This window comes from Trifolium pratense, linkage group LG5 (genome assembly GCF_020283565.1).
Source record: "Trifolium pratense cultivar HEN17-A07 linkage group LG5, ARS_RC_1.1, whole genome shotgun sequence".
Taxonomy (NCBI): domain Eukaryota; kingdom Viridiplantae; phylum Streptophyta; class Magnoliopsida; order Fabales; family Fabaceae; genus Trifolium; species Trifolium pratense.
In genome coordinates, this window is record NC_060063.1 from 51,795,158 (window position 1) to 51,818,730 (window position 23,573).

The window sequence follows — 23,573 nt, forward strand, 5'->3', positions numbered from 1 at the left end:
TATGGGCTTAAAGAGTGCCCCGGGGGCACTATTTAGCATTTGCCTAATTTAATTATAATTTGTCTGTAGAGGAATGCGTCCACCTAATTATTGAACGGCAGGTTATGATCTCAACAACAACAACAAGAAAGTTGCTTATAAACAAAAAGTTGAATGGCTGGTTTTTCTTTTTTGACCAAAAGTTGAATGGGTGTTAGTTATATATATCATCAAATCAAAATCACAAAATTAAATAATTGAAAAGTAGACTTGATGTAAACTCACAATTGAGAGTTGTGATATATCCATTTCTTAAAAGAAATAAATAATTTGTTTGAATTTTTCATTTTTTTTTTTTTTTACAGATAACTCATTTCTCTTCTCACCCAAATTACAAAACCCTAAATCTAGACACAAGTGACAATATGTATCGATCATATAGCTTTTGCACTGGAGTGACATTCAGGTCCACTTTCCTAGTGATTTATATTCAAGTGATTTTTATCTCATATGAAAGTTAAGACAAAACACTACTATAATTTATTTTTTTATTAACCCTCTAATTTTTAGAGAAAAAGGTTCGATAATCCAGAGTTTGGTCACAGGTTAAATAAAACCTAGAACTATCTCTACTAAAACTTTGATAAAGAATCCAAAAATATATTGAATGAGAACTTGAGAAGTCTACTTCATCACAACTGGCTTGAATGAATATATATATATATATATATATATGTAGTGTATGCACATGCTAAAAATGAAAAGCAAACATCAAAATGAAAACCGACATGTATCTTGGTGAAAAATTAGCTAACGTTGGTGTGTGTGGGGTTTTGCATAATTCACGGGTGATGTGAATGTCTACAAAAGTTATGAACATCTTGAAATTTAAATAATTCCATAATTTTAAGCATCACATGATTTGTTAAAGTGAAGGTCTCAAAATATATTTAAGGAAACCACTCAACCTCCCTTGTGAAAGTTCCACTAATTAGGAAAACTAATCCCATACGTTTTTCTCAACTTTGAGTGATCCAACAACAATGAATTGTAGCTCATAAGGGCTTATTGCAAATTAAAAGCACATAGTGAGTGGCTAGTTTTCCATATGTTTTTACTTCTTCTTCTATGAGCCTAAGCTATTTTGGATTATATGAACTTCAAGTAAGAAACTCGAGGATTACCGTACAATATTGCTCTTGGAACTTCAAGAATAGAAGAAATGCAAGTGGAGCTTAATGCATTAATTATTTCTATAAAGAGTAGTCACCTTTGTGGTGGTAAGTATGTACTTTTTCTCTCTTCACATTTTTTATATGTGTGTGTACTATTTTTTTTCTTCAAAAATTGATTTTTTTTATTTTAAGAAAAAGTTATTTCAGTTAGCATACTATAAGAAATAAAAACATATTTGACTGAAATAATTATAAATGAATAAATCTTTTAAAGAAAAAATATATATACCTCTGAGCTATTACTATTTAAAGAAAAAATAAAAATACATCTTTTAAAAATTAGTGTTAGTAGTAATCATTGTAAATGTACTTTATTGGTTAGTAATCATGAAGAAAAAAAAAGAATTATATTTTTAACACATCATAGTTGCAACAATTTAATTAGTGATATCCTACTCACCAAATTTTTTAGTGATATATCACTACAAGAAAAACCTTATTTACCAACAAAATTTATTGGCGGTTTTAGCCCTCAATAAGTTCTTGGCGGCCTAAACCGCCAATAAATGAGAAAAACCCCCAAAATAATAAAAAAATAATATTTTTAAAATTAACTTGTAACTTAGTGGCGGTCTAAGCCGCCTTAAATTTATTGGCGGTCTAAACCGCCTGTAACTTATACGCATGTCACATACCGACGGTCCAAACCGCCAAAAGCAACATGGAATTAAAATGCACATGTTCTAAGGCATAATTTCTATTTTTACTACCTTAACATGTGCCATATATGCACATGTTAACATTCTCCTTAAAAAAATAATTCCTCCAAACCGTCAAAAGCAACAAGGAGTAAATGTTGGTGTTATTTTTTCTTGTGAGTTGTGAAACATAGATACACGTGAGTTGAATTGTAAAACCAAAACACAACCTCTCATTTCTCTCTCAAGCTCAACAACAACACAACCTCTCATCTCTCTCTTCTCAAACTTTTTCCCTTTCCAAATCCACACCACCACCACCACCATATACACATCGTCCTAGCCCCTCCAAATCCACACGACCACCACCATTCCATCTTACTTACCAACTCTCTTTTCACCTTCTTCACTGTTAAATCATCTTCTGGAGCAATTTGCAGTCACCACAAGCTCAACCATGAACTGTGTTTTTAGATCTGTTTTTTTAGATCTGACTCAGATATTTTGCACACCGTAGATTTGAGTACCATTTTCGTTTTATTTGAGTTCACTCCATTTATCAAGCTTGTTTTCACTTCTTACTCTATTTTCTTTAGATCTCTATTTCACTTCATCTTTTTGTGTTTTAACTCTATTTTAATTTGTTATTGTGTTTATTCTTTGATCTTACTCTGTTTTGTGTTACCTTACCAAAAAAAATTGTTCTGCGTTTTTTTCTCTCTAACCTTACTCTAAAAAAATTTTAATTTTTTTTAAAAAAAAAAAACATTTTCTGGCGGCCTGAGCCGCCCTTAAGTTTAAAAGGACAGTTGCTGACTTGTGGCGGTCTTGGCCGCGAGTAAATTTCGTCCTCTCTCTTTTCTGGCGGTTTTGGCCGCCACAAACATTACCATCGCCCAATTTATTGGTGTTCTCAGACCGCCAGTAGGCCGCCAGTAAATTTCAATTTTCTGGCGGTTTTAGCCACTTTTTGAGGGCTTTTGGCCGCCAGTAACTTGCTGTTTTCTTGTAGTGTATAGCCTACTTAATTTTTTTAGTAAAAAGCTATTTGATTCATACAAATATTAAAAAGATACCATCTATTTCAGCTTTTTTTTATTTTAATTTTGATAATAAATGTACTATCTTTTGTATATCATGCTAAAAACAAAAATTATATCCCTTTTAAGCAATTATTGTACTTGACATTCCATCCTAGCCATTGATTGAGAGTCTTTTAAAAATGACTATTTATCTTAATTATATATATTAGATTAGATAAATTATATCTATTTCATCTCTCAATTTTTTTTATCTGTATATAAAATATTACTTAAATTTACATACACAGATCTCATTTAAATTTAAAATACGACATTCAATCTAACAATTTTGGCAGTGTCTATTAAATTATGACACTCATGATTCATGAACTATATATATCATCTCTCAATTTAATTGTTAATTTACATTATTAATATGTTTGGAGATGAATTTACATTATTTTTCTAGAAATTTGATTTTTGACATATTTTCACTTAGCAATGTAATCTTGGGGATCATAACATTTATGATTTAAGTGTATAAGTTTATAATTTAAGAATTATTATATACTTTTTTAATTTACAACAAAAATTCTTATAAATTTTATTATATTATTTTATATTATGCGTTCAAATTTACTTTAGACTATTAAATTACTCCCTCCGTCCCAAAATATAAGAAAAAACTAGTCAACAAAAGTTGATGTATTTGGTGTAAATTTTTGTCCAAATACATTAACTTTTGTTGACTCACTTTTGCTTATATTTTGGGACGGAGAAAGTATTTTATATTACGCCGTTCAAATTTGCTTTAGACTTTCGAGTAAATACAAACAACTTAGACAAAAAAAATGATGAGTTTCGGTACGTAGTATGCTAGAGCCTACACGTTTAGGGTTCGATCCTCAGCTCTATTTTTTTTTTTGACTTAGGATTCGATCTTCAGCTCTATCGTAAACAAAAAAACAGTTGATTCATACTTTACAAAAATTTAAGTTTAACTCACATTGTTGGTATAAAATATTTGAATTTTTAAATTTGTTTTGAACATATTATAAAAATAAAAAAATAAAAAAACTGTTTTAAACAGATATATACAAAAACCAACTCATCTTAAAGTTTAAGTTTATTATGGTCCCAAAAGAGAAGGCAGATAAACTAGTCGTGTTAAATAAATACTAAATTCTCTATCGTAAAAAAACAATCCTAAAAATACTTTAATCCTCATCTTTTTTGTTACTTTCTTTGGTTTTTCTTTTTTCAAATCCTAAAATGTTTGAATATATCTTTCACTAAACGATAAAGAATCCCAATCATTTATTTCCCCTCTCTTGAAGGCACTGATTTTCAATCCAAATTATTTGAGTCTGACATCAACTTCCACACACAATATATTGTGCTCGGTGCTCCCAACTTTTAGATACTATTTGAGTACCAACTTATTCTTTTGGAGTGCATTCAAAAAAAAAAAAACTTATTCTTTTGGAGTGAACTAAGATTCATCATGGATGTGGAATCAAGAACAAGCAATGACAACTCTGTCAGTACTCTTAACCTTGAACATGTTCAAGACAAAGATACCTCAAATGATTCCTATGACATTTCAACTGCTCATACTATTGACAAAGGTATCGTATTACTATACTCTGATTTAGTTCATACTTACACATGCGTATGATTACCAGAACGTAACATCTATTAATGACTCTGTGCATAGTTTTTTCTAAAACTACTCCCTCTAGTCACCATTATAAGCAAAAATATACTTCTTATGTTCATTGAAAAATTGATGTATCTGACCTATATAGGTAAGATACATCAGTTTTTCAATGATCCTAAAAATAAATTTTTGCTTGTAATAGTGACCAGGGAGAATACTCTGTCTTTCACTTTTTTACATGATTCATACTATGTTGTTTTATTTGCAGATTCATGGCAACAAGTGGGGTTGATGCTTGTAACAGGCTTCAACTGTGGTTGGATATTCAGTTTCTCTAACCTTATAATGGTTCCATTGGGTTGGACTTGGGGTGTTATATTGCTTTTTGTTGTTGGATTCTACACAGCTTATGCTAATTGGTTATTGGCAGCTTTTCATTTCATTGATGGTCGTAGGTTCATCAGATACAGAGATCTCATGGGATTTGTTTATGGTCAGTTTTTCATTAATTATATATTTCATATAAGTTTTTGTTTTGTCTAATGTTTTAAATTAAGGACAAAGGTCGCATGATCATGTCACAATCTTTGATATTGTACAAAATTACGGTCAAATGTAATTGATGGACAAAAACATAAAATATTATGGTGTGGTGCTCTAGATTATGTGACTGGTATGGTATGCATAGACTTAAAAAAATCATGATGGCAGAGCCTCCTAAATCATGTGACTGATGCATCCATAAATATAAAAAATTGTGATGTCTATAAGCAAAATCATATGACTTATATGCATAGGCATAACAAATCATGATGTCGTGGCCTAGTTCATCGACCGATGTATTTAGACATCAAAATCGTGATGTATATGGCCAAAGTTACATGACTTATGTGTTAAGAGATAAAAAAACCACGATGCCCGGCCAAAATCATGTAACCAATGCATAGAGACATAAAAAGTTATTATGTCTTTGCCCAGATCACGTGAATTGTTTCCTAAAATTTTGCCTGTCTCTGAACTAATTAACATTCTTTACATCAAACTTCAATAATATATCTCACTAAAAGAGATTCTTAATGGAATTATTGCTTCTTAATTTCTTAAGGAAAGAAGATGTACCACCTCACATGGATTTCTCAATTTTTGACCCTTCTTCTTGGAAACATGGGTTTCATCCTCCTTGGAGGCAAGGCACTTAAGGTAAATATATAATAGAAACTATAAAAGTATAAATTATTTGGTCAATTTTGAGAAGAAAGAGAAAAAGTGATTCTTTATACTTTTATGATGATAGGAAATCAACTCAGAATTTAGTGATTCTCCCTTAAGACTTCAATACTACATAGTGGTCACAGGAGCAGCATACTTCATATTTTCCTTTTCCATTCCAACAATATCTGCAATGAGAAATTGGCTAGGAGCTTCTGCAGTTGTCACACTCACATACATAGTATTTCTTCTAATTGTTGCAGTCAAAGATGGTAAATTAATTAAACATCATTTTTTTCACCTTTAATTTAAAAATATTAATGTGAATTCTTCAATACACATTTTATTTAGATATGTACCGATACACTATAAAGATGGATTAATTATGATAGGTTCATAAATAAAGTTTATTAATTTTTTAACCTATCAGAATTATCCACCTCAGCGGTGTATCAGCCCATATTCAAATAAAATGTGTATCCGAATGTTATTGTCACTAACCAAACCATAGCATTAAATTAAGCTCACCCTATCTATTTATGATTGGAAGGGAAATCAAATTCGGACAAGGATTACAGCATTAGTGGAAGCAAAGTGAGCAAGGTTTTCAGTAGTTTTGGTGCCATTTCTGCCATCATTGTTACCAACACTAGTGGCATGCTTCCTGAGATACAGGTCATATCATATTTTATAACTTTCATAAATACAGTAAATATTAATTACTCATTTAAGTCACTATTATAAATAAAATTTAACGTTTTTGTTACATTAAAAATATCATGTATCTGATCCATAAGATACATCACATTGTCAGTATACTAAAAAAGTCAAATTTAACTATAATAATGATCAGAGAGAGTAATATTTTTATTTTTGTTTCTACCTTTTGTATCTTTTTAGTGATGTGTTTTTTTTAAATTTTTGTTAAATGATTGACTACAGTCAACTCTACGTAAGCCAGCTGTGAAGAACATGAGGAAAGCCCTATTCTCACAATATACAGTGGGGGTGTTGTTCTATTATGGTGTTACTATAGTTGGATATTGGGCTTATGGAACAGCAGTATCTTCATATATTCCTGAAAATTTAAGTGGGCCAAGATGGATCAATGTGCTTGTTAATGTCATAGTCTTTCTACAGTCCATAGTTTCCCAACATGTAAGTACGATATTTCATCGTAGAGTTTAATTTTGATACATTGTCGACAATTCATTGTATAGGTGCGAATCATTGAGTATATAACATTTTCAAATGTGATATGTGACAATTTGAAAAATAAAATGCAGATGTTTGTGGCACCGATTCACGAGGCTTTGGACACAAGATTTCTAGAACTTGGGCAGGGTATGCATTCAGGGGAGAATTTGAAACGCTTATTTCTCGTACGAGTTTGCTTCTATACCGGAAACACATTCATCGCTGCCGCATTTCCTTTTATGGGTGACTTTGTAAACTTACTAGGCTCATTTTCACTTGTTCCTCTCACCTTCATGTTCCCGAGCATGCTCTTTCTTAAGGTTACTATCTTTGTCCATAAATATAAGACACGTTCTATAGAATATTATTACTACGACATGTGACTAATTTGTTTATGTCTTTGTTTCAAATTAAGCTAAAGGGAAAGACAGCTAGAACAGAAAAGAAGGCATGGCATTGGATCAACATTGTTTTTGCATTTCTACTTACAATAGCAACCACAATTTCAGCTCTTCGGTTCATAGTACAAAACATTCAAAAGTATCAGTTCTTTGCTGATGCATGATTGCGGATTGGCCATTTCACCAACTATATATATATGCTTTAATTTCAGTAAGAAATAGAATTGAGCATACAGATACAATGGGTGGGAAACCATTACAAAATTGAATGATGTAAATTCAATGCGTATATGTATGTATCTTTGTGGTTAAATCCACCATAACTATTGTTATAAGGCATTGTTGGTCAGCATGCACTCCCACAGTCCCACCAACCCAAAAAAATGTATGTTTGAGAAAAAAAGATAGAATTGCTAAACAACTTTAACTTTATTTTTAAAAATCTTCTATATAACTTCAAGTATAAAGTAAGTTTAAACCTAAAATAAAGTTAGGCCAAAAGTAAAAAAAAAAAAAAAAATTTGGCATGTCCTATCTAGACTATAGGTCATCGTATTATCACCCCCTAGTGGCTGGCCCACCTCTGAGAGATACATTAAAGGATGCAAATAGAGAATTTCTTTCAGTGCTCTCCATGTTTTCCGTGCATCCTGCTTGTTTTCCATTTTATCATTTTGCTACTTAAGTAGCAGACGTTATAAAAATAAAAAAAATTGAAAAATGTTGACTTTTTGCGGCCATGGCAATGACCAATAGGGAGCCAGCCAATTTTTTTTATAAATTGACCTCTTCATTTCTCTTCTTTCACACCTCTCCTCTTCTTCTGTTTTTTTTTTCATTTTAGTTTGTTTGGTTTTTATTAATTTTTGTTATTTCGTGTGTAAACGACCGCATAGTTCATTGTCGGTTAGTCATATTCATTTTGTACATGCAACAAAGATTGTCTTCTTTCTAAAAAGGATTAATTAGTAAAATGGTCCCTTAAAGACATTTTTGATTTCAGATTGGTCCCTTAAAGAAAAAAAAAGGTCCGAATAGGTCCCTTAAAAATGTCATTCATAGTTGTTGAGAGTAATTCACTTATATTCACCGGTAATGAAATGGAAGAATAATGCTTTATTTTCTCCACCATTAAACCAATTTCTTCCTCTCTCACAGCACAAATAGATTGAACTCTTTTAGCACTAAGAAGATGTAAAATATAAATTCTTCTTATCTGTCTCCGATACCAATATTCAGCTGTTAAAACATCTTAACACTCTAATCTAAAATAACAACTCACTACCATTATGCAGATAGCTAACATTAGTATTACCATCAAATTTACAAAACTTATTATTGTAATTTTAAATTTTCTTTTTGCTTAATTTTTTTTTTTTTTGGTACAAAGCTTCATACTTTTTTTTTTTTTACATAAAAGAAGGCAAAGTCCTTCTTCATACTTTCTATTCCCTGATTTACCAAGGATATATTAAGTATTATTTTACAATACAAGACGTAATAAGGATATATTAACGGTGCAAGATACAACGAGACATAAAAATGTTTAAACCACAGACAAGGCGAAACATACCAGGATTGAAGTTCAAATCTTGGTACATGCACTTATTTACATTTAAAAAGTGGAATTCTAACCACCGTAATACTTGACAAAAAAGTGAAAAAAGAAAATAACCACACCCACCCTATATCCAAAAACATGTTCCCCTGCCATTACCTACACCCATCCCATATTTCCCTAATTAAGGGTTGCAACGGCTAAAAGAGGAGTCTTTCTATGCATGGTTAAACCAAATGTTTCAGACATGTCCAAAGCTTCCAATCTTGCAACACCATCAGGTAATTCCCATTTAAATTGATGTACAAGGTTTGCTAACACAAGTTCATTGGCAGCCATAGCATAAACTATCCCAGGGCAACCTCTTCTCCCCGCTCCAAATGGAATCAATTCGAAATCATTTCCTTTAATATCAATTGAATTATTCAAGAATCTCTCGGGCTTGAACTCTTCAGGTTGATCCCAATATGTAGGATCTCTTGCAATAGCCCAAGCATTTATAATTACTCGTGTTCCGGCTTTGATATGGTAACCCTTTAGTTTGATGTCTTGTCGATTTTCTCGTGGGACTAGTAATGGAATTGGAGGATGTAATCGTAGTGTTTCTTTAATCACTGCTTGTAAGTATTTCATATTACCCAAATCATCTTCGGTTATGTTTGTTCGATCGCCAGCTACACTTTTTGCTTCTTCTTGTAATTTCTTCATCATATTTGGATGTTTTAAGAGTTCTGTCATTGCCCACTCTAGCAAGGTGGATATGGTGTCTGTACCAGCAGAAAACATGTCCTGAAGATAAACAATTAAGTTCTCATCGTACAATTTAAAACATAATCTAATAACGTGGAGGCGATGTTTTAAAAATCAGACCGGCGAAACCTCTAAAACAAGATTTTATTTGTTCAAAAGTTCAATACTTCAATCACAGTTCATCGAGCGACGAATGAAAAAAAAAGAAAAAAAAAAAGAAGTTGACCCAACTACAACCTATTCTTCGTCAAAAAAAAAAATTACAACTTATTCAACTCTAATTCAAGTAAGTTAAGTGTCACACAACAATATAATTTGGAACAAACCAAAGTCAACAATTACGTGGTAGGTGTTCAGATAGATATTGGCTTGGTACTTGGGAGTGTAATCTCCTTAAGATCTCAAGTTTAATTCTCTGTGATGTTAATTTGGATGGATTAATTTAACTTCTTTTTCCTTTAAATAAGAAGAGACATTTCTCTTCACGCTACTAAAGAAACACAAATTCTAGTACTTTTTATTGAAAGACAAAAAAAAAACTAATAGTACTACTATTCCTTCAAAAATCTAGTAAGTTTATTTAATTTTTTTTTTTAAGAAGCTAAATTAGTACATCCAGATTGACATCAGCATCAGAGAGAATCGAACCTGAGATTATAAGGAAGAGCACGCTCTCATGTCTCAAGTTAATACCATCAAACCAATCCAAATGAGTTCGTAAGTTTATTTAAAATAATATTGTATTTTTCTTTTTATAAAGAAAACTATGAAAAGTCACGCCTGCTTTAGAAACCATCAAAGAAACACAAAATCAAAAAATTTCATTCATTCGTGTCTTTATACTATGGTACCAATTAAATGGTCCTCAATAGTTTGATGGTGTGAAAGTCATGGTTATTGCGTGAAAGTCTTGCCATACAATTTTTATTGTGTGAAAGTCATGGCACTAATCCTAGTAAAAAGGCTTGGTTATTGTGTGAAAGGCATGCCATACAATTTTATTTTTTTTTATATATAGAGGAGTCTTCTCTACTTAGATTAAAAAATCAAAAAGCTTTTATAATACAAAACTCAAAAGCTTCCACCGAGGCGCACATGCACCGGGCACGTGGATTTAGACTCGTTGCAGTAGTGAAACAACACAGTTTTACACTGTATCGTATTGTGGTTTTTAAATCATTTATTGAATGGTAGAAATTGAAACTATCGTCATCTTATAATAAAAATTGATCTAATAGTTGAAATTAAAACCGTATGATATTTTAATTCATTTCTTGGGACACATACATCAATTTTATAAACGGCCCATTTATTCTTAACTTGTTTTTCATTTGTAAACAGGTTATCTAGGTTTGGTAGGTTCTCTATTTTTTACGAATTCAATACAAATTTTAGCGAAACAATTCGTGAGATACCAACCTAACTGTATCTTGTATGTCAATGCATTACAAGTTACAAGTAAACACTTCGAATTTTACTCAAAAAAAAATTAATATTTTCTTAAAATATTTCAATAAACCTATAGTGAAATATGATTAGATATCCACAAAGAAAATATTTTAAATTTATACATACCAGTAGCAAAGCCTTTATGACTGTTCTGTCAATAGGAAAACCAAGTGACTCTGTCCTTTGAATCCAAAGCAAAACATCAACAAAATCACCAAAGTCTTCACTATCTAAACCATCATTACCTTCTTTCTGACGAGTTATATGATCTTCAACAACATCCTCCAAAAGATCATCAAGTTTTTTAGCAACTTTTTTAGCTCTTGAATAAAATCCAGAAACATTGGTCAACCAATCAAGCCAAGGAACATAGTCCCCAACAACAAAAGTACCAAGTAACTCAGTAAAATCCATCAACAACTTCTTAAATCCCTTTCGACTTTCACCCTCGTACTTTCTCCCCAAAGCAACTCTACAAACTATATCATTGATAGTTGTGGAGAGTAACTCACTTATATCCACTGGTAATGAAATGGAAGAAGAATGCTTTATTTTCTCCATCATTAAACCAATTTCTTCCTCTCTTATGGCGCGAAGAGATTGAACTCTTTTAGCACTAAGAAGATGTAAAACACATATGCTTCTTATTTGTCTCCAATATTCTCCATATTCAGCTGTTGAAACATCTTTGCAATCATATAAAAGTATGTCATAAAGTTTAGTTTGAGGTCGATTTGCAAAGACGCGATCATGAGTTTTCATTATCTCACTTGCTGCTTCAGGTGATGAGATTAAGAGAACTGGTACACTACCAAGATGGATTTGCATCAAAGGGCCATATTCTTTAGCTAGAGATTGAAATGTGCGGTGAGGGAATAGGCCAAGTTGATGGAGGTTTCCTATTATAGGGAATTTTGGAGGAGAAGGTGGTGAGTTTGTGGTTTTTGTAGAATTGGAATACCATTTTATTAGGAAAAATAGGATGAGAAAGATGGAAGAGATTATGAGTAGCATTGTGTGCCCTCTTAGATATTCCTTCCAATTGTAGTAAAGGCATGCATGTTGCATTACATTATATAGTCAAAAGAAATTGAATTCATATTCGTCAGGTCGTTGACGCTTTCAAGCATCAGAGACTTAGACAGTTATTCGATCTTGATCAAATGGTCTAAAAAAAAGTGTAGATTTTAAATTTTAATTTATATATGAACTACTGAATTTTAAAATAAATCATCTGATCTTGATCGAACTGCTATATATGACCAACTGCATGTATGCGCAAAAGTTTCCACTACACTGCACTAGAGTGATCCATAGTCAAAAGAGGAAATAGATTGCATGTTGCAATTGCGTTAACACAATTACAATATCAACTGTTCGATTTAATCGAATGATCAAGATTATTTTGGCGTAAATATATTATAATCATCTTATGTAAAATCAATGAATGAAATCGATTACTTTGTATTACTACATTATTTGTTTATTGTATCAAATTTTATCTGTCAAAAGGGAATAGAGTCATGTGGACATGTGGATAATTTTTTTCTTAGGAGATCTTTGTCGGATTGGGTCCCTCTTGTTTTTTAAACAAAAGATAAATGGATAAAACAATCAAAAGAGGACAATATATTTTTGCTAAATTCAACCAAGGAATACCAATCACAAACAAACTGGTGTAGGCAAGGACAACGTCTTAGTTGCTTGATTTGCATTATATATTTTTTAATTCTATTTGAAAAAAGTCACTCCCCATGGTTGGAATTAATCTTGATTTAAAATGACCTATAGATATCACGAATCTTAGAAAGAAAAAAAAAGTAGATCATGTTTTACTTGTCTAGTGGGGTGGCGCAAATATTATAAACTTGAGAGGAAGACTGGAATAAATAAGCAACTTAATTAGAATACTTAAATGATTAAAACTGTCCTCGTGAGTTTAGTTCAGTTGGTAGGAATATTATATATATTATATATGAGTCAATGTTTGAACCGCGGACACTTCACTTATTGACTTTTAAAGTAGAGTTTCTAGTTGTTAGACTCCTAAAAAAATCAAACTTGGTACTACAAGATTTATGACACTCATATACAGTATACATCATGCACACTTGGTATTATATTCCTTATTATGAGATAGATGGTCGTTGCACTCATGACTTTAGTAATTTAACCATATTTGTATTGTATACATTAATTTTTATAGGTCATACTTTTCTTACTCGACCAAAATTCGAATTATCTATATCACTCTTTTATAAGAATCGGAAACAGTTTGTTCTAAAAATATCATGTTAAATACAAAAATAAAATTTAATTTCATTAATGAATCAAAGCTGAAAACATGTTAACAATATTAGACTAAAACATAAAAACATGTGATCTATGGCACGTTAATGAATCAAAGGTGAAAATTTTATCTTAAAAATTATGCATTGAATTTCTTAAAAGTTTAAATATAAATTTTTACAATACAAATTTTTTTATGTCACTATTAGCGTCTACATATAATTGCTTAATTTAAAAATAAACAAATAAATATATGCATGTTTTAGTCAACAAAAATTAAATAATAAATAGATGCATGTTAGATCGCAGATAAGACCTACACTAGCTTATTCCTACTTCTATGATAGAGACTTGAATCTCCACAAAAGTCATGCGATTCTCAAATGTACTCTTTTGGATTTTTTTTTTTTTTGAAGGATGGAATTATTATAATTATATTACGTTACTATTTATAGCGCAACAAAAATTTTAAATTTATTTTTACCATCAAATAAGATGAGATGCAAAGGGACGTCATATAATTTGGTTAGCAACAACTTGGTGTTTGTGGAGTACGCATAACAACGTTATGTTTCGAGGTAACTTGGCTAATGTGCATTCCCTAGTGGATCAGATAATTTTTATCTCTTGGTCTTGGTTCATAAGTCGTATAGGAAATACCTCCTCTTATGCTTTTTTCGATTGGTGTAATGCTCTGTTAGAATGTATTCAACGCATATAGTGTTGCTTTTACGAATTGTAAGGATTGAGTACACCTAATGTACTCCTTATAATTCAACTTTTGATTATCAAAAATAAAATAAAATGAGATGTGGTATAATATATTGATTTTATTATGAGATTCAAACATATTTAACATGATATTAGAGTCGGGTTAATGACTGCAATGTAGGCATTTGACCCAGGACCACGCTAGGCGTGAGGGTGGGTGTTGAATATGTTGTTGTGTTGTTAGAGTTTGTTTAAAGTCTCACATTGCTTAGGTTCCCGAGCGGTTAAATGTATAAATATGTGAGGGTAACCTCACCCTTTGAGCTAGCTTTTGGGATGAGATCCAATACTTAATGTCATATTATCTAACACTTCCCCTCAAACTCACGATGCAACAACATGAAGCATCGAAAGTTTGTCAAATATAAAACGAAAAACATATTTAATAATATAAACTCAAAACATTTTATCCTAATACTACCCCTCAAGCTAAAGTTTTTTTTTTTGAAAAAGCTAAAATGAGATATATATTAACTTAAGAAAACAGCCTCCCCAGCACAAGGTGTGCCAAGATAGACTACCAAAGTTTACAATGGGACCAAGAAAGAAATACAACAATCAAAATCAAACAAGGCTCAAACATAACAAAGGACTAGACCACCAACTATGGTAGTTTAAAACTAGAGTAACACTCGTCGTCTTCAACCACCTATAGGAAAAAAGCTTGATCTTGTCCAATAACTGAATAAGGGTACTGGTTGAGCCTGTAAACAATCTGTGATTTCTTTCTGTCCAAATGACCCACACACTAGCAAGCCATATAAGTTGCAGAAAAGACCGACGCGCCCGAGATCCACCAGCTAAATAAGTGAACTGAACAAAATGATCCCGGATAGTAGTAGAACTCATCAATGGAATGCCAATCCAAGTGCACACTAAAGCCCAAAGAGAACCAAAACAGCTACAAGATATAAATAAGTGATAAGCTGACTCTGCCTCCCCACATCCAGAAATGCATACATGAGATGCAGAAGATAAAATGCCTCGAGAAATCAGGTTAGTCTTTGTAGGCAACCTGTCCCGCAACAATCGCCATGCAAATATGGAAACCTTCAATGGAACCTGAGAATGCCAAATAAGGTGCTCCGCATCATCCATAGTGACCGAATCAAGAGTAGTCAAAAGCTCATAAGCTCCCCGGACAGTATAACCTGTATCAGGATCTGGCTGCCACTGCCACCTATCTGAAAACTGTGCCTGCAATGAAATGTTAGAAAGTAAGGTCTGACACTCCCCCAGCATCTCCTCCTCCCACGCCCTCAACTGCCTCCGCCACACCCACGCTGCCCCATCTAACCCCCAACCTAAAGTGAACATCTCAGCCACCGTGAACGACTTAGTCTCTGACAAAACATACAGACGACCAAATCGCTCACATAAAGGAGACTCATCCAACCAGGGGTCTGTCCAAAAAAGAGTATCAGAGCCATCCCCAACCCTCCGAACCACGTGCTCCCCAAACCATCTGCCCCCTGACTCATCAACACCCTCCCTAATCCTCGCTATCTCTCGCCACCACGATGACCCTCGCCGCCCTCCATCTCGCAACCTCCCTCTTTCCACCCCATACCGAGCTGCCAACACCCGAAACCACAACCCCTCTCGATCCACTAGCATCCTCCAACACCATTTACCTAAAAGTGTCAAATTAAACTCCCTCAACTGCCTGACCCCCAATCCTCCATACTCCTTACGTAAACAAATAGTTTTCCAATTGATCCAAGCTGTTTTCCTAGTATCCTCACACCCACCCCAAAAAAATTTAATTAAAAGAGATTCAATAGAGGAAATGATACCTGAAGGAGCTTTAAAAAAGGAGAGCGCATAGACAGGTAGAGATGTCAAGACAGATTTTAGCAGAACCAAACGACCACCAAAAGAAAGAAAACGACTCTTCCACCCAGATAATCGATTTTTTAAACGATCCATCACTGGTTCCCAAAAACTCAAACGTCTCGAATCACCCCCAATAGGAAGCCCCAGGTAAACGAATGGAATCTTTCCCACTTTGCAACACAGAGCAGACGCAGCTTCGTCTAACCAGGATTCAGAAATATTCACCCCCACCAGCATACTTTTGTTAAAATTAACCTTCAACCCAGACATAGTCTCAAACAACACTAGAGCAGCTCGCAAAGCCCGGACATTACCCCAACTCTTCCCCCCAAGGAGCAAAGTATCATCAGCAAACTGAAGATGAGACACCGAAATAGAATTAGTTTCCCCAATTCTATACCCCTCGAATAAGTTACTCGCTACCAAAGACTCCATCAAAACATTCAAACCCTCAGCAGCCAAAAGAAAAAGGAAAGGAGATAATGGATCTCCTTGTCTAAGGTCTCGCTCAAAAGGAAACTCATCAGTTGGGCTGCCATTGACAAGAACAGACGCTGTGGCCGTACCCACACATTCTCTGATCCACTTCCGCCACAAAGTTGGAAACGACATTCTCTCCATAACCTTGTCCAAATAGCCCCAATCCACCGAATCATAAGCTTTTTCAAAATCCACCTTGAAAAGCATGAGCTCCTTTTTAGATTTTCGAGCCTCATCCACAACCTCGTTAGCTATAAGAATACCATCCAAAATCTGCCTATCCTTAACAAAAGCCGTTTGAGACTCGGAGATCACGCTACCAATAACTAGCCTCAACCTGTTTGCGAGAACCTTTGCCAAAATTTTATAGAGACTTCCAACTAAAGATATCGGCCGAAAATCATTCAACCGTTGGGGTCTCTCCACCTTCGGAATCAACGCGATGAAAGTGGAATTAATACCTTTAGATAATCTACTGTTCCGATGAAAATCTAAAATAAAACGCATAACATCTCCCTTAAGCTCAGCCCAAAAGTCCTTAATAAAACCAAAATTTATCCCGTCAGGCCCAGGACTCTTAAAACTATCACAATCCCACACAGCAGATTTCACCTCAAGCTCCGTGAACGGTTTGATAAGGCTACCACTCTCAAGACGGTTCAACCTTTTAAACTGAAGATTGTCCACCCCCGGCCTCTCCACACCAGAGGACTTAAAATGGGACGCAAAAAAAGAGAACACAACCTGTCGAATAGGACTGACACCCTCCAAAGTAACCCCTCCCTCATGAATCACAGAGATAGCATTCCGTCGACGGCGCCCCGCCAGGACCGAATGAAAGAACTTAGTGTTGGCATCCCCTTCCTTGAGCTACAACGAGCGCGACTGCTGCCAACTAATACTAGTATGCAAACGCGACAACGAGTGAATATCCGCAGTGACCCCATGAAGCTCGTCTAACTCAACTCCAGACAAATCTTCCTCTTCCCCCTTTTGATCTAGAACTGACAACCTGTCTTTCAATGACTCAATTCTGTTGGGCAAATTCTGAATATGAGCATTATGCCAATCTTTCAAAGCCACTTTGATCATTTTAAGCTTTTCCTTGATAACGTATCCACCCCAGCCATCGACTTGAAACGAATTCCACTTATCTTTCACAAACAAATTGTAACCTGGAACATCCCTCCAACACTTAAGCATTCTTAAGGGACGTGGTCCCCAATCTTCCTCATTTGCAGATATGACTAAAGGGCAGTGATCAGACAACCCTCGCAATCTGGCCACCTGCTTACAATTGGGCCAAGTCAAACACCACTCCTCAGAGAGTAAAAACCTATCCAAGCGGCTCATCAAGACACCATCCCCTCGGAACCACGTAAACTTGCGGCCGACCAGGGGAAGATCAACTAAATTATTATCCTCAATAAAACGATTAAAAGGAATGTGATCCACACTTCGCTGACTCCCCCTAGCAGACCGCCGTTCATCAACGTGTCTAACTGCGTTAAAATCCCCACAGACACACACCCTCTCCCTCCCTGACGCTTGTAACCGCGTCGATATAGAAATCCACAAAACTTGCTTAGCCCCATCATCACACGGCGCATAAACATTTGCCAGGAGAAACTCCTCACCAGATTTAATGAAGCGACCCCTACACCATAACACGTGTTCACGACTCTCTGTCGACTAGACATCCACCTCAGAAGTATCCCATAACGTGAGAAGACCCCCAGATGCCCCAGCCAAAGGACGAAAAGAAAAAGCATGAGGCGAACTGCCCCAAAGAGTCGAGCACAGACGTACATCACAGGACTGCATCTTAGTCTCCTGAAGACAAAGAATGAAAGGTTTCAAATCCCCTACCAACTTAAGCACCTCCTTCCTCTTCTCAAACCCACCCAAGCCTCTAATATTCCACGAAATAATCTTCATAAAGACACACTTCCCTCCGCGACAGATACTACCCAGACCTAGCACACCGACTCGTAACATGCTCCTCCCCCCTGCTGCGAACAGGAGCTCTCCTTCTTGCCTTTACCCGCCCTAGATAAAACCCGGAACATATTCACATTATCTCCCTTAAACTTAACCCCGATAGCCTTTCTGATCCCCCAAACATCATCCACCGCCATCTGTTCTGTTCCTTGCATTGCCACCCAATTCTTCCAATCATTATTAACAGAAGCCGATGAAGATGACTCCTCAACAGAAGCACGGCGTCTCACTGAACATGAACGGTTAACCTCGTCTCCACCTCGACGACGCCTAACATTCTTTTTTAGGACTTTTAGAACATCTCTACGATCATTACTTGGCATCCTAGCTATCTTTTTGATACTATCCCTCAAGCTAAAGTTTACTAAGCTTTAAGCTTATTACAAATTAACCGTGAAAATAAACCAACTCAACTAATATCATAACCATGAGCAACAATCAGCAACCAAAAGGTGTGAACCATCATCCAAAGAAAGAACCATCCGATAGAAGAACCAAACCAATATAGAGAGAACCAAATAGAAGTGCAATGCAATCAGAAGAAACAATAGGGAGAAGTGCAATGCAATAGGGAGAAGTGTCATGCAATCAGAAGAGAAGTGCAATCAATCAGAAAAATTAATTGGAAGAAATGCAATGCAATCAAAAGAAATCAATAAGGAGAAGTGCAATCAATCAATATCAAATCAAATTGAACCATAAGAAACCAACCCGTCTAATAATCTACCAAACAACACAAATCATAGGGATGAAATACCATCATAAAGAAGAACAACAAATTAAACAAACCCAAATTACACCGACAATAGTTACAAACACCACACCAATCTCATCAAGAGAGAAACACAAAAGTCTCAAACGTCCAGCAACCAAACCTTCTAATTGCAAAACTACATACTTCATCTTTATCCAATTGCAAGTCATCAGCATTCATCAATCTACCAAACTTTTGACCAACCGTGAGATAAACTAAGGGGCGTAAAGAGTTGCAATGAGGATACTAGGTTCGTACAAGGTTTCAAGGTTGAAGGTGCATAAGATAAAGTACCTATGGAACAGGAAGAGCTTGAGGTGATGGTTGATATATTGACCAAGATACTGAATATTGAAATATTTAAAAACCTGAAGAAGATGTTGAAGGTCGCAAGTTTGGAACATTTGAATAAAAGGGGTGTGTTGAAATGTAATCCAAATGCCCAATCAGATACTGAGAATAAGACAAGGTTGAATTGTCAGCTTTGACAGTTTGATTTAAGGAGGAGTACTAGTTCAGGAAGAGTTTGAATTAAGGAGGAGTATTGGTTTTATAATTCAAACTCTGCTATTCCTGATGTTGCACCAGATGCTGTAGCATCTTCTCATCCAGATGTTGTACCAGATGTTGAAGCATGTGTTCAGTCTCTGAATCGTTTTAGCCTCTGAGGCAATATAGTCTTTGAACCTCGCAGCCCAGCTTCTGAAGTTGATAGGTTCTGAAGTATAGGAGGCTCTGAAGCTCTGCTTTTGGTTCTAATGCACGTTTCTGCTTTCTTAGTTAGTAGTTAGCGGTTAGTTAGTGATTACAACTGGCATAGTTTGTTAAATCAGTTACATGACATTTTTTGTGTATATAAACAGTTGTAATCTCTCATTTGTAAATAACGCAACACAATGCAATAAAATTTTATTTTTCCTTTATTCAATTTCTGCTTATTCTAATTCATCATCTTCTCTCATTTTTCATTCTTCATTCATCTTTCATTATTCTATATATGTTCTTTGTTTTGAGATTAAATTCCCAACAAGGAGTATATTTTTATTCAGCTTCCTCACTCTTTTCTTTAAAGTTTTTTCCTTTAATATTTTAACTTCTAAATTTTTCCAAGTTCCCATTGCTTTGGATAATTAGCTAGCCAGGCTAACCTTGCCCTAGCGTCATTAGATTATATATATATATATATAGGGGGCTGCTAACTTAGACCCAGTTGGGTCTAAGTTAGCAAGGTGCACCTTTTCAGTTGGACCAAAATACCCATTCTTTTTAATTAATTAACCAAATTACCATCAATGGACGCGGATCCAGTGTCGCGCGCGTACCGCAGGACCATGGTTACAGGCCGTTGATTTCCATCAGACAGCCAAGCTCTGATCTCATCAAGACTGTCTGATCAATCAGACAGCCCAGATCATCCGAATCCATCAGATTCCAGCGCGTGCACCACACTGGATTACACCCTGGAGAGAGAAGAATCTACTTTTTAAAAGCAGGACACGTGTCGCTGTCTGATTGGCTGGGCGTGATTTTTTTCCATTTAATACTTTGAACTCAATTATTTCGTTGTAAATTAATTTTTTATTTTTTATTTTTATACCAAAATTCATAATTTTTTTTTCTCTACAAATAGAGACTTGGTTCGTTTGATTTGGACACAGAAAAAAAAACCCAATTTTTCACTACTTAATCTCATTTTTCACTACCTTACATCAACTCACTGAAACCATTCTACCAGGAAAATGGTTTCAGAGTACAAATCTCTGAAACCATTCTACCAGCTAAATGGTTTCAAAAGCAAATAACTAAGAATCAACTTACTGAAACCATTCTACCAGCAAAATGGTTTCAGAAGCAAACACAATTAATAAATTACTCACTGAAACCATTCTACCAGTAAAATAGTTTCAGAGTACAACTATGTGCAACCATTCTACAAGCTAAATGGTTTCAGAAGCAAATAACTAATAATCAACTTACTGAAACCATTCTACCAGCAAAATGGTTTCAGATTACAACTCTCTGAAACCATTGTACCAGATAAATGGTTTCAGAAGCAAACACAATTAATAAATTACTCATTGAAACCATTCTACCAGTAAAATGGTTTCAGAATACAACTATGTGCAACCATTCTACCAGTAAAATGGTTTCAGAAGCAAACATTAGTTTTTAATTACCGTTTTATCTCATTTAATTAACTAAAAATAGTTTCAGGTCTCCAAAAATTTCATAAAATATACCAAAAGTTCCAGAATATTATCTACTATTTTCCTGGTATAATGGTTTCAGTGAGTTGGTTGAGTGGTGCGTGTTAAATTACAACACACAAATAACGTATTTAGTAGACAAAAAATGAGATTAAGGTAGTGAAAAATTGCATTTTTTTTCGGTGTCCAAATCAAACGAACCAAGTCTCTATTTGTAGAAAAAAAAAATTATGAATTTTGGTATAAAAATAAAAAAATAAAAAATTAATTTACAACGAAATAATTGAGTTCAAAGTATTAAATGAACAAAAATCACGTCCAGCCAACCATTGTGTGACACGTGTCCTACTTTTAAAAAGCAAATTTTTCTCTCTCCAGGGTGTAATCCAGTATGGCGCACGCGCTGGAATCTGATGGATAAGGATGATCTGGGCTGTCGGATTGATCAGACAGTCTTGATGAGATCAGATCTTGGCTGTCTGATGGAAATCAACGGTCTGTAACCATGATCCTTCGGTACGCGCGCGACACTGGATCCGCCTCTATTAATGGGTATTTTGGTTAATTAATTAAAAAGAATGGGTATTTTGGTCCAATTAAAAAGGTGCACCTTGCTAATAGGGTTGGGAACAGGCCAGGCCAGGCCAGGCCTTGACAGGCCTAAGCCTGGCCTACGATTTTTTTTCAGGCCTGAGCCTGGCCTGCGGCCTATCAAATGTTATTTTTTTTGGCCTGGCCTGAGCCTTTTAAAAGTCTGGTCTGGCCTTGTAGCCTGTTTAAAAGCCTGTGTTACATTAAAGCTTCTCTATATAGTTTTTTTAAATAGGCTAAACAGGCCTTAAAAAGTTTACATTTAAATTTTTATAATTTCTACAACATTAAGAAAAAGCTAATAATATGATTAACACAATAATTAAAAACTAATAAAATAACAAATACGATTACGAAAAATAATAATTATTATAAATAATATTTTTTTATAAGATATAAATAATAATATTATATAAATAATTATTATTATAAACAGGCCGGCCTATCAGGCTTCGTAGGCCTTTTTAGAAGCCTAAGCCTGGCCTATTTATGTAAACAGGCCGTTTTCAAAGCCTAAGCCTGGCATTTTTAATAATCAGGCCAGGCCAGGCCAGACTTATACAGGCCAGGCCAAAGGCCCCTGTAGGCCACCTGGCCTATTCCCAACCCTACTTGCTAACTTAGACCTAACTAGGGTCTAAGTTAGAAAACCCCGGGGTTTTCTAACTTAGACCCTAGTTAGGTCTAAGTTAGCAAGGTGCACCTTTTTAATTGGACCAAAATACCCATTCTTTTTAATTAATTAACCAAAATACCCATTAATAGAGGCGGATCCAGTGTCGCGCGCGTACCGAAGGATCATGGTTACAGACCGTTGATTTCCATCAGACAGCCAAGATCTGATCTCATCAAGACTGTCTGATCAATCCGACAGCCCAGATCATCCTGATCCATCAGATTCCAACGCGTGCGCCACACTGGATTACACCCTGGAGAGAGAAAAATTTGCTTTTTAAAAGTAGGACACGTGTCACACAATGGTTGGCTGGACGTGATTTTTGTTCATTTAATACTTTGAACTCAATTATTTCGTTGTAAATTAATTTTTTTTTTTTGTTTTATACCAAAATTCATAATTTTTTTTTTCTACAAATAGAGACTTGGTTCGTTTGATTTGGACACCGAAAAAAAAATGCAATTTTTCACTACCTTAATCTCATTTTTTGTCTACTAAATACGTTATTTGTGTGTTGTAATTTAACACGCACCACTCAACCAACTCACTGAAACCATTATACCAGGAAAATAGTAGATAATATTCTGGAACTTTTGGTATATTTTATGAAATTTTTGGAGACCTGAAACTATTTTTAGTTAATTAAATGAGATAAAACGGTAATTAAAAACTAATGTTTGCTTCTGAAACCATTTTACTGGTAGAATGGTTGCACATAGTTGTATTCTGAAACCATTTTACTGGTAGAATGGTTTCAATGAGTAATTTATTAATTGTGTTTGCTTCTGAAACCATTTATCTGGTACAATGGTTTCAGAGAGTTGTAATCTGAAACCATTTTGCTGGTAGAATGGTTTCAGTAAGTTGATT

At 34.6% G+C, this 23,573-nt stretch overlaps 2 protein-coding genes across 3 annotated transcripts; one reads left to right on the plus strand and one right to left on the minus strand.

The window, feature by feature from the left end:
* Positions 1 to 764: 764 nt before the first annotated feature.
* Positions 765 to 7,783, plus strand: LOC123884963 (proline transporter 1-like). 2 transcript variants are annotated; one of them, XM_045934195.1, is made up of 9 exons: positions 765 to 1,256; positions 4,212 to 4,502; positions 4,803 to 5,027; positions 5,640 to 5,734; positions 5,829 to 6,015; positions 6,294 to 6,418; positions 6,686 to 6,901; positions 7,030 to 7,260; positions 7,356 to 7,783. In XM_045934195.1, the coding sequence occupies exons 2-9, from the start codon at positions 4,379 to 4,381 to the stop codon at positions 7,503 to 7,505; spliced, it is 1,353 nt and encodes a 450-aa protein (XP_045790151.1). In that variant the 5' UTR covers positions 765 to 1,256; positions 4,212 to 4,378; the 3' UTR covers positions 7,506 to 7,783. The 2 variants fall into 2 exon arrangements, with proteins under 2 accessions (XP_045790151.1, XP_045790152.1); XM_045934196.1 differs by lacking the exon at positions 765 to 1,256 and having other exon boundaries at positions 4,108 to 4,310; positions 4,346 to 4,502.
* Positions 7,784 to 8,852: 1,069 nt separating this feature from the next.
* On the minus strand, positions 8,853 to 12,567 carry LOC123885714 (cytochrome P450 736A117-like). Its single transcript, XM_045935028.1, has 2 exons — positions 11,225 to 12,567; positions 8,853 to 9,688 (listed from the first exon to the last, which is right to left on the minus strand). The coding sequence occupies exons 1-2, from the start codon at positions 12,164 to 12,166 to the stop codon at positions 9,080 to 9,082; spliced, it is 1,551 nt and encodes a 516-aa protein (XP_045790984.1). The 5' UTR covers positions 12,167 to 12,567; the 3' UTR covers positions 8,853 to 9,079.
* Positions 12,568 to 23,573: the final 11,006 nt, after the last annotated feature.